This window comes from Symsagittifera roscoffensis, chromosome 10 (genome assembly GCF_963678635.1).
Source record: "Symsagittifera roscoffensis chromosome 10, txSymRosc1.1, whole genome shotgun sequence".
Lineage (NCBI taxonomy): Eukaryota > Metazoa > Xenacoelomorpha > Acoela > Convolutidae > Symsagittifera > Symsagittifera roscoffensis.
This window is the reverse complement of record NC_087071.1, coordinates 38,451,682-38,463,871: the sequence shown is the minus strand read 5'-3', so window position 1 is coordinate 38,463,871 and position 12,190 is coordinate 38,451,682. Positions and strand designations below refer to the sequence as shown.

At 34.1% G+C, this 12,190-nt stretch overlaps 1 protein-coding gene across 1 annotated transcript in view; it reads right to left on the bottom strand.

The window, feature by feature from the left end:
• Positions 1–3,787: 3,787 nt before the first annotated feature.
• Positions 3,788–12,190, bottom strand: part of LOC134855596 (UDP-galactose translocator-like) — a 433,562-nt gene continuing 425,159 nt past the window's right edge. Inside the window, exons 3-5 of the mRNA XM_063872132.1 lie at positions 11,511–11,669; positions 7,882–8,095; positions 3,788–5,135 (exon numbers count right to left, since the gene is read on the bottom strand). Of these exons, the coding sequence (XP_063728202.1) occupies positions 4,690–5,135; positions 7,882–8,095; positions 11,511–11,669 (819 nt within the window). The 3' untranslated portion in view covers positions 3,788–4,689. The remainder of the gene's footprint in view (positions 5,136–7,881; positions 8,096–11,510; positions 11,670–12,190) is intronic.

The window sequence follows — 12,190 nt, the reverse complement described above, 5'->3', positions numbered from 1 at the left end:
GGCCACCAAGTAGTAATTGTCCAGACCTTCATTGTTTTTATGCCTTACTTCTATCTCCAACTGCTCTCGATCCTTTTCGCTAAGCTCAAAAAGTAAAAATTTGAAAAATAGAGGAAAAAAAACAATTAATTATTTATGTTGAAGGCTATGAAAACTTATATTACATTTATTGATTTATTGTTAACTATTTTTGTGAACTTTTCGTAATAAATAATTGCTTGTTACGAATTGAAACAATTAAATGGAGTAGATTGGTTTACGATGAATTGAATGGTGTTTTTTCGACATGTATCAATTCCATTTCTTCACTGTATCCGAAAGTGTTCAGAACTTGATGCTCCGGTATGCGAAATCTGAGTCAGGGGTGAGTCTATCTATTCATATTTCAAGACACGAGTCGTTTTGGTTGGAGATGAATCTGAGATTCTATCTAACGTTGGTCGGCTAGCTCTCGAGTCGCTGCGGAGTTGCTTGGATCTGCGACTAGCTATAGAGTTGCCTTTGCATTCAGAACTCGTTAGAGAAGTAATTAAGTCTTTCAAAAGGTGCGAAACAACTATAAACAAGTTTTCAAGTTTCAAAACATCGATGGAATCATGAGTGAGAGTTCTCTTTAATGATATATTAGTTGACCCCATTTGATGTTTTTGTGGTTCCTGATTTTGGGGGAAAAAGCTTAACGCAACAATTCGCAGCAGACGACAAATCGTAACAAGGCATTGGCAAGTAGCGAACACTTGCTCCGTTTCGCTCCTTTGCGCTTTCATTCAGAACAAGCGGTTTTGCGCGGGCGAATTAGTTTTTCCTGCTGAATCCTACGTTACGAAGTGTTGCCGGTTACGAATTACCGTCTCATGGTAAAAAATGATGTAATCGTGTTTGCATTCAATTCAAAAGCACGCTGAATCAACGGTTCTGCTGTTCTACTCCAGACAATTCTTCAATTAACGTAGTAAACCCTTCACAACAGCAATTGATATCAGACAAAATCGCTGGCTTGTTATAGTTTTTCTTAGAGAATTTTCTAAGAGGGGTTTTTAAAACAATTTTTTGAAATCATACCAGCGAGCTGGCAAGCGGTGGGTGCTCATCGAGACACAACAATACACAGAGAAACACAGTGTTTCAGGGTTGGCATGTTATTTAACATTGTTATTTAACATTGAATTTAACTTAGTGTTATTTATAATTTCTAACAGTGATGTTAGCTATTTCTTAGAAATATGAGTAATTCTTAGAAAAACACAACGCAACTATACTGCATGCTTGTTCCGAAACGATTGTAGCGAATCCCGAACGGATTAATTTTTTCTTTTTCAAACCAATTGCAGTTTCACTTGACAAACTACAGAGCGATAAATCTCACCTGACGTATGGGAAGCTTCGTGCTCAACTCGGCGTTGAGAAAGCCGGAAAGTTGGCGTTTCTGTTCAAGAAACTCAACTCTTGTTGATATGTTTTTTTAATTAACAATTTAACAAAAATACCATGTTTTTTTTTGATAAATAACAGTTAGTTTGTTATTTTTGTTTTTAACTTACATTTTGCCAACCCTGCAGTGTTTACTTGGTTACAACCTGATTACTCCGATCATCAGCAATACTTCGGAAATGATGGTTTATGTGCAGATATCGATTACGTGCAGTTTACAAATATCGATTATCGGACAAACATTTTAAGATCGCGTGTTTGACCACGCTCTCGTCGCACTGGACTGAAATTCCGGTGTCTTGAAATGTTTGCCCGATAATCGATATTTGTTTTCGGAACTACAGTGCTGATTTAAATTATCAACAAACAAAACTTGAATTTTCTAAAAGCGTTTTCCTCACATTGGGTTAACGTTAGACAAAAAGAGATGAGAACAAAATTTGCTTAGAATTTCATAAAAATTAATATAGTGCAATTTTTTCTCCGAAATTCTCAACCAAAATTTTACCCCAAAAATGGGTCATTTTGGCTTTTTTTAATTAATCAAGAATTACACTGAAACTACTTTGTTAATTGATGAGAAAATCATAGCACAAGAAGCCTCCTAAATAGCCCAACAAAGTTTAAGAGGGGTTTAATCTCCAAAAACCAGTATAAGAGAAAAAGATTTTACTTGATAGTCAATAAATGTGATTTTTACTATATAAAACCCAGAATCTCTGTTTAAAAACAAACTTTAAACAACTTGCGCAAAATTTTGGAAATATGATTCTTCTTCAACTTTGTTGGGCTATGTAGGAGGCTCCTTGTGATATAATTTTCTTGTCAATTAACAAAGTAGTTTCAGTGTAATTCTTGATTAATTGAAAAAGCCAAAATTACCCATTTTTGGGGTAAAATTTTGGTTGAGAATTTCGGAGAAAAAATTGAACCATATTAATTTTGATAAAATTCTAAGCAACTTTTGTTCTCTTCATTTTGTGTCTAATCTTAACCCAATTTGAGAAAAACGCGTTTGAAAATTCAAGTTTTGTTCGTTTTGTCCGGATAATTTAAATCGTCACTGCAGACTTTCACAGACTTTCTGCACGTAGACTCACTTGGACAAGAACCACCGATCTCTTCGGGCATAAGAGCTGAAAATCTTTATCTAGAAAATATTCTTTAGAAATCTTTCAAATTATTTTGCTAATAAGACAAATTGACCTCTCCAATTGAAAAAAGTCCTAATGGAGCGAAAAAACTGTGAATGACCATGAGATTTAAAAGTGGATTTCAAATTTAAACTTTTCCAACAAAATAAACAAATTACTTATCGACCGTTTTCTCTATTTGCTTTAGTTTTTATGAAAACAATGTCGATTCTCAAAAATTCCCGAAACTCAGTATTTTCAGAAAACTAAACCAATTAGAGAAAACTGGGTCGATAATTAATTTGTTTATTGATGGGAAAACTTGAAATTAAAATCCATTTTTGAATTTTATGGTCATTTACAGTTTTTCACTCCATTAAGACTTTCTTAATTGGAGAGCTGAATTTGTCTACTTTTTAGCAAAATAATTTAAAAGATTTCCAAAGATAATAATCCGCGAAAGAAATCAAATTTGAGCGTAAACAAAAGATTTTTTCCGAAAATGGAACACGACGTAAATGAATATCTTCATTTTGTTCATTGAAGCTTCATCAGCTCACCTGGACCGCAATCGAAGATTGGAAAAGATTAATGAATGCAAGTAAACAAAAAAAAACACTGAATTTGGTGAAAAATTCTCAACTTTGGAATTTCAAAAAAAAAATTAAATGCCCTTGAAGCTCTTGAAATTCTAGAACGATTTATGGCTGGTGCTTTTTTGATAACGTTAACCCAACTTGAGAAAATTGGATCAACAGGTAAAGTTTTATTCCGCTCGAAATCTAAAAACTAAATTCCACTTTCGAAACTAGAAATCGTTCACGTTTTTTTGCGCCATTTCCAAGATCATATTCGGAGAGTGCTATTTACGTCAATTTAAGCAGATGAATTTCAATAGAACTCAAAAAGTGCATATATACCTCAGTGAATTCATAAATGCATCAATATGTACGAATGTACATCTGTAGTTATTAGAGACTTTTATGCACATTTTAATACTTTTTCCTGAAAAAAAAAACAGCAAGACCTATAAAAGAGTTTTCATTGCGTTTACTACTTTAAAAACTATTTTAATTTCAAACAGACTTCATCTGGTACTGTAACCTTTTGGACATAAATCGAATTCTTGAATTATTTTTTTTTTAGTGAAGAACTGAAATTTCAACCTCTACAATAACCTATCAGAAATCAACTTTTTTTAAAATCTTTTTGTAAAACCAAAGTAACTATAAGCTGTTAATTTTTAGAACTGAGTACATAAGACAAAATAGAAATGAAACTCAATGATTGTTAAAGTTCAACTCAATTAAGCACTTAGATTGAAAATAATTTCATTCTCATTTTCAAAACCGTAATGCGACAACTCGCGACAAAAGACAATTCGTAATAAAAAACAACTCGCATTAAAAGACAACTTGCAATATACTCGCCGACGCAATGACGCCATCCAGTTGCGAGCTTACGAACAGATGTTAGGACTTTATACGAAATTTAGAGCCAGTTATCGCCGCGAAACTGCGACGCGCGCGTAGCGACCACCAAAACCGGTGGATCTTAAAACTGATTTCTCAGGTTATAAATTAACTTCCAAACTTTGCAAGTTGTCGCTTTCATTAAATTTTGCGAGTGGTCTTTGGTTACGAGTTTTCTTTTGCTGCGAGTTGTCGCAGTTATTTTTCTGAAAACCATTGCTTTGCGGTATCCAGATATATTATTCGAATATCAAAACTGTAAACTTCAATGAGTTACTTATGACAAATGACAATCTTAATTTCATCAATGTCTTGTTTGTTAAAATATATTGTTGTGCAAAAATGACACTTTGCGGAGTTATTAAACTACGATGACAAGATATGATTTCTTTCAATAGAAGGGTTAAAGATAATCTTGTTACAATTTACAGAGACCAACAATTTAATGAAAAAAGAGCAATCTGGCAATTTCGACCAAATTTCACAATCAAGTTTGAAATTTCGGACATATTGAGGCATCAATTTTGTCTGAAGTATTAGCTTTTGTATGCTTGAATTTTCCTATTTAAATTTTTTGCTCTTTTTTGAATTAATTCTGCGTGTTTTTTCGGTTGGAATTTTGCAATTTATTATAGCAGTCTGGATTACTCTTTTCAAGTTTCTTTTTTCTCCTCTGCTTCGCTTTTTGATTTCGAGCTCCATGATGGCGACCATGAATACATTACTATAGATCCGATAACAAAAACAGTTCCGAGAATAAACTGACTTGTAATTTGGAAGTCGAACAAAAACATTGCACCAATACAGGCAACTAATATCGCAGCAGCACATGCAAATGCCTTTAGAATACTATCTGCATACTTGACGACCATGGAAACTAAGAGACCTCCGAGACCTTGCAAGAGCACTGCAAGCCATACAGCTGGTGAAAATCCCTTTAGGAAACCTTTCTCCAAAATTTCAGCTCCGTCGTAAACAACGCCAGTTAACGTGCCAAAAACAACTCCTATGAGAGCCAGTTGTATGTTGGCGCACCAGATTGATTTGACTTTGGACATTTTGCCTTTCACTAGGCGCTCAAACCAAACTCCAGCAAAGCCTGAAACGAAAACAAACAAAATTTAGTTTATCTGTAAATTCGAATAATTTGATCAGGTTTTGCTTTTTTTGAGTGCTCAGGGATTCGACCACGTAACCAACCAAAGGATCCCCCTTTGGTATTTTTTTTTAAATCCGTTTTCGGACGATCAACCCGTAAATGTTTTTTGGTCAACAATTTTTGGTCAAAGTTTTCGTAGAAGTGTCCAAAAACGGCTTTTTACCTGTTTTTTTTTCATTTGCCTGCAGCGCAGAAAACTTTATCAAAATAGGATCATTATAGTGTTCTGTGAAAGCTCGGAAAAACAATTTGTTCGTTCTAACAAAAAGTTCGACAAAATTTTCGATTTATTTTTGAAAATCCTAGATCCACCCCTGAGTGCAAGCGACTAGGTTTGAATTACTTCTAATTCCATGCTATGACAAAGAGACGAAGCGGTGATGCTCAGTTTCACCAATTTTTTAACCATAAAACCAATTAAAGCATTTTTAACCAAGTTGGCCTAACCCATTTTGCTTTTAAACAGTGATAAAAAAATATCGATTCTCTCAAACATATTTTATTTATGCATGTTCTGAGCTTTACACTTTTGCTGTTCGGTAAGGGAGTTTGCCTTCCTTTTAACAAAAAAATGAACTGAACTTAGAAAGAAATCATAAGTCAACAGCGGAAAAGGATATTTGATCCTGAACAAATTTTAAGACTTTTCCTGAAAAAAACTCAAAAAAACCATCACGACCAATAAAAGAGTCTGAACTATGTTCATCGACTCTTAACTACAAAATAAGGGCTGCGCTGTCCCATCTAAACATTAATGCGATTTTAAAAACAGCAATCTCCATCACTTGGCTAATGTCATTTGAATATTTCAAATAGTAATTGAAGCATTGACGCACTGGACTTCAGATATAAGCGAGACTGGACTTCGGATGTCAAAAAAGGGCAAAAAGAAGCTTTAAAATTGAAAGAAAATACCATAAGTGAATAAGCTTTGAGAAAATAATTGTGTGACTATGGGATTCAAACCGCAGACCTCTATATTTTGAAAAAGCTCTTAATGATTGAGCCAACCTTGCTAGCCGCATTATGAAGTCTACACATTTGGAAATACCAGCTGCTGAACAAAGCGGATGAAATATAGCCAACAGACAGTTGGAAAAGAGTAAATGAACGCAATTAAACAGAAAAAAGTACCGACTTGTTTATACAAAAAAAATCTCAACTTTCGAACTTCAATGAAAAAAAAACTAAAAGTCCTTAAAGCTCTTTGAATTTCTAGAACACTTTATGATTGACCTTTTTTCGATAAATTGAGCCAAATTTTATTTCGCTGGTAAATTTTTTATTTTGCTGAAAATTATATTCCCCTTTCGAAACTAGAAGTTGATCACGTTTTTCGCGACCTTTACACTTTTGGTGTTCCATAGTAGAGTGTGCCTTCCTTTCAACAAAGGAAATGAACGAACTTAAAAAAAATGAAAAATCAAACCTCGAAAAAGTGAATTTTAGCCTGAAAAATTTAATCATCGCGACCGTTCATCGACTCTTAAACACAAGCTCCTAAATCGGTAGCCAATGGAATCGATCACGAGTTTGTGAGTTAGGTTGCCAAACACGTATTATAACACAAATAAAAACGTTTCCTTGGGTAATTATTTGGATAGAAAACAAAATGACCATGGTTATGAGCCATCATTTTTTTTTCACAAAAATGCTCATGATTATGAGCCAGCGTATGTTGCATATTCAGACATAAGCCCAGAAAAAATTGACAAATCAGTCCAGCAAAAATTGTGGTACTAAAATAGTACCAAAAGGTGATTCTTCACAAAAATGTTACCACCGCCTTACTCCCTTCCACTCGTGACAAATTTCTAATGAAAAAGCTACACTTTACGTTATGTCGCCAGAATTAGTTTTAAGCTTTCCCAGATATTACAGATCGGACTTCTATCTGGCAAGAATTTGAATTCTATCAAGAAAACATAGCCAATCGAAGATTGGAAAAGAGCAATGAACGCAAGTAAAAAAAACACAGACTTTGCTGAAAAAAATCTCAACTTTCGAATTTCAAAGAAAAAATAGATGCCCTTTAAGCTCTTTGAATTTCTAGAACAATTTTTGATTGGCACTTTTTTGATAACAATAACCCAACTTGAGAAAACTGGATCAACAGGCAAAGTTTTGATTCCGCTGGGAATCTGAAAATTAAATTCTACGTACGAAACTAGAAATCGTTCACAAATTTTTGCGCCATTTGCAAGTTTGTATTTGGAGAGTGCTTTTTACGTCACTTTCAGCAGATGGATTTCAATTGAAATCAAAAAGTGAATATACACCTACGTGCATAAATTTTTTAAGACTTTTTCCTGAAAAAACATCAGCAAGACCTACGTTCATTACTCTTAAAAACAAGAAGAATCGAAAGTATCAATATTGTTGACCTGATTTTCCTTCTGTATAATGTTCTTTACTAATTATTTCAAACAATATATTTTCAAAATTTATCTTCTTTTCATGGGTTGAGGCTTTTAAAAGCAGTAGAATGGTTATCAAAAATCGGACTTGGAGTTTAACTGGAAGAAAAAGTAACCACGCCAAGCACATGGCGCTATCCGAAAAGAACGATGTTCCACTGATCATATTAGCACAGCAATTAGGGGAAAAAGAATAAGTACACTTACTGATCAGGAAAAAAAAACTGCTAAACTTCCGCTAACTCAATAGTTACAACTTTAATCTTTACCTGAGCTTAAACTAGACAGGACAACAGTGACCACTCCCAACACTTGATTCTGCCCCTCCCTCCCCACTACCTTCTCTTCACTCTTGTCCGACTCCACCAGAGCCAGTCCGAGGAAGAGGACCAGCAAGGCAGCTATCTGGAATGGGGTGAACTTCTTACCCAGCATGAGGAAGGAAAAGAGGGCAGTGGTGAGCAGTTTCAACTGGTATAGCACCTGGAAAAAGAAAAAATGTTTAAAAGTGCCAAAAAACATCGATATTAACACGCAATTCTATTATAAATTTTAAACCTTGCTAGATTGACAGATATTCAATTAAGCAGCATACAGATAATCATCAATACTATATTTCATCACAGAAGGCCTGACCTAAAGATAACAGCTAGCTTCATATGACTTAAAAAAAAAAGAAAGAAAGAATTCATTGCTCCAAATAATTTTTGAGTAAGGATAAACAGCACCAGTTACTGAGACTTCGAGAGAACAGACAGCGGGATCCTAGGATCCGCCAAGCGTCTGCCCTACAGGGTCATAAATAGTTCTATTAGTGAACAAAATTTAAAATAAAAAAAAAAAAAAAAAACGTTCCTTTTGCAGAAAAAAATTATTTATCATGCAAACACACTTCCAAAAGCAAGCAGAGCGGAGAAAAGTGGTTTCAGTATCTATCACGCTGCAACAGTCAGTAATAATGTAATAAAAATAGAAAGAAGAACCTGTTTACTGAACAAACACATTTTATTTGTATTTTCAATAATTTAAATAAGGTGAACTTTTGAAGCTTCGGAATAAATGTAACAGAATGTAATGGATTCAAAGAGCTACGTACACATTTTCCATGTTTAAGCATTGGGTTTGGCCAATAATTTAATTTAAAGGAATTTTAATTTTGAAAGGAAAAACTAAACTAACAACCTTCCGATTGTCATTTAACTGGTCTCGTTCATCAATATAAATTAATTTTAAAAGGGCACATTAATTAGTCCAGAACATGACCAAATTCGCAATTTTTTGACCCCCACAACTTTTTTTTAAAAAATCACAAGCGAAATAGTTTTTTCATGTTTGAACTTGAAGTAGATATCTTCATTGGGATACAAAAAATGTTTTTGCTGATAACTACTATTTCAAATATAATTAGTATCAATGAAAACCAAAGCACAAATTCTTTTTTTATTTTGTTCGAGAGTCAAAACAAAAAATGAGCGCTTTTTCTGGCGTGAAACAGCATTGATACTGGACCTAGCGATCTTTCTAACACAGAGGCGAAGTTGCACTTCGCATACACAAGCAAAAATATGACCGATAACGCTATTGGGAAAAACTGAATGAGTTAAACTTTGAATCTACATAAATTCTTAAGTGACGCAAGCCAATTATGACGCATTAGAGGTACCAGTCGATTTGGAAAAAAAATACTAACTAGCATGCCTCAATTTATAGACTGGACGCATTATAACTAGTTTACGAAAAAGTTCACTAAATATATCTGACCCTGCCAAGGTTCGCACCCTCTTACCTACAGGTCTCCTTTCCTACCTCTACGCTACATATCCATGATACCTTGAAGCTAAAATGATAAGTGTAATATAATAGTACGTGTTAATATCCTTAGCATTGGCTGTACTTAATTGCTGGTTATTGATCTTATGCACATACTGCAATAACAGAACACTTTCAAAGTGAACACTAATAATTGCAACTTAGTTTGGAAAAAAAGAGAGTTCATACTATCACACAAGCTTTGCTTGTGTAAAAAGCGTCTTTTGATTTCATTAGTTTTATTCATTTAAGAATAAAAATTGTGGTAGGAAAAACTCATTGATGTATATGGCTGTGTCTAATTAGCTTATGTTTAAACACAGAAGCGAATTTGCACTTCGCATTTACAAGCAAAAATATGACAGATAACGCTACTGGGAAAACCTGAAGAGTAAAACTTTGAGTCTACAAAACTTCTTAAGTGACGCACGCCAATTGTGAGTCTACTTAATTGCTTAGTGACGCTAGCCAGTTATGACACATTACAAGTACCAGTCAATTTGAAAAAAAAATTACCAACTAACATGCCTCAATTTATAGACCGGACGCTTTTTAACTAGTAAACAAAAAACTTCATAAAAAATCCGACCATGCACAGGTTCGAACCCTCTTATTTTGTTGCTGGTCTCCTTTCCTACCTCTACGCTACAGATCCATGATACCTTAAAGCTGTGCTATTTGTAATATAATAGTCTGTGTTAATATCCTTAGCATTGGCTGTACTTAATAGCTGGATCAAAATGAACACTTTCAAAATGAACACATTTTGTCGAAACAATTGCATCGCAACAATATTTGCGATTTAGGTTGGAACAAAAAAGATAGTTCATTCTAACACAAGCTATGTTTTTTAAATAATGTTTAGTTTTTAATTAAGCTAATATATTACCTAATTATGAAGTAACTGCTCGTTAACCACGCCAATTGCTCAAACAGCTCAAACTCAGGAAAAAAAATAACCAAAACTTCTTGGAAATCAATTTTTTGCCCGAAATACAAATACACTGGAATTTTTAAATTAAAGTAAAAATTACTACATTCTAAGAAAATTTGGTGCTGTGGTGGCTAAGCCGACAAAAACAGCAGATAAACCGAAGTCCGACAAAGATTTTTTGACGCGTGGACTATTTCCGTTTAAAGAAAACAGGTCTTGGCCAGATTCCAACCAATGACCTATGTCTTTGTAGGCAGGTGCGTAACCACACCGCCACATGCGCGAATTAATGTCTGAACATTCAATTCATATGAACCAAATGTAAAATCATTCCCTTGATTATGTTAACCTAGTCTATATTCCGATTTGATTTAGTCTATATTCCGATCTGATAAAGCTAGCAAATCGCAAGTGTAATCATGAAATTAGTTGAGAAAAAACATAGTAGTTTGCAGCTAGAGCTAGACACCTCCAATACTGGCACCAGTGCTATGGCAAAGGATATACTGCATGATCTAACGATCTGATTAAACGCATTAACCTGATTTTAAAAGCATCTAAAAATCACATCTAGGCAGTTACAGGTAAACGCTATATAACAAATAGCAAAGAGACAGTTGGAAAAGAATCTCTGAATGCAAGAAAAAAAACTGGCTTTTTATAGTAAAACTTCAGACTTCGATGTTCAAGAAAATATATATATAGCCTTAAGGCTCTCTTGGTTTCATTAACAGCTTATGATTGACATTTTTGATAAAAATTAATTCAATTTGAGAAAACTGGATCAATAGGTAAAGTTTTTATTCCGCTGAGAATTCTGAAAATAAATAACTAATTGTTTCCAACCTAATGTTACCATTATAATAACAGGATTCCAACTTCTCTGATTTTATGCTTCTATAGTATAGATAAAGATCGAGATCTAAACATCAAAAAAGAAAAAAAAACACTTTCATTTTCATTTTAAAGTTAATATTTTGCTACCATTACATTTTTGTTGTTCGATAGCGGAGTTTGCCTTCTTTATAACAAAGGAAACAAACTTAGAAAGAAACCAAAACTCAAACCGGGAAGAATCAAACTTGAGTGTTAACAAATTTCATCAACTACGTTCATCGACTCTAAATATTTTTAAAAAAGTAAAAGTGAACTTACCTGGTAAGTGGCAGCCGGTAAATTGGACAGTGAAATGAAGAGAAGATTGTTCTGGAATGTGTACAGCAGCCCAGGCACCATCAGAACTGCAAAGTCATTCCAGCTGGAGAAACACTCTCGTTTCACTCTGGACACAAAGGCAACGGGGTTCAAGTTACACTGAAATAAATAAAATGCTTTTAGGTACAAGTATTTAAATTTGGTCACAGGAAAAGTAAGTATGAAAGCTGATACTGAGTTAGGACCGATGTGGTTAACTCATAGAGTAATTTCGGATAGGGTACACCGTCTGCTCGTCACGCTATCTTATTTTCGGCCGGATAGATTCGTGCAACTTCTTAGTCTAATACCGATCCTAATCTTACTCTTATACTATCTAGTCTCAGGTTGTTTAACTAGTCTCTGCTAGGCTCAATAGATCTAGGATATACTGGTTTATTGCGGCTGCTGAAGTCTTCTTGGAGAGTCAACTAATTTCTAAGTTAAATTCAAATCTCTCTGGTGCTGAAATTACAAGTAATTCCAGCACTTACAAATAAGTGGGTTGTTAGTTTGATGGATCATGATTGGTTAATATTAAATACTTTACAGTGGTAAAATATCTAATTTATCCAATCATAAAATGTAGTTTAGATCAGGTTCCACCCATCCGGGTTTTACAGAGTTTTTTAGAATAGTCT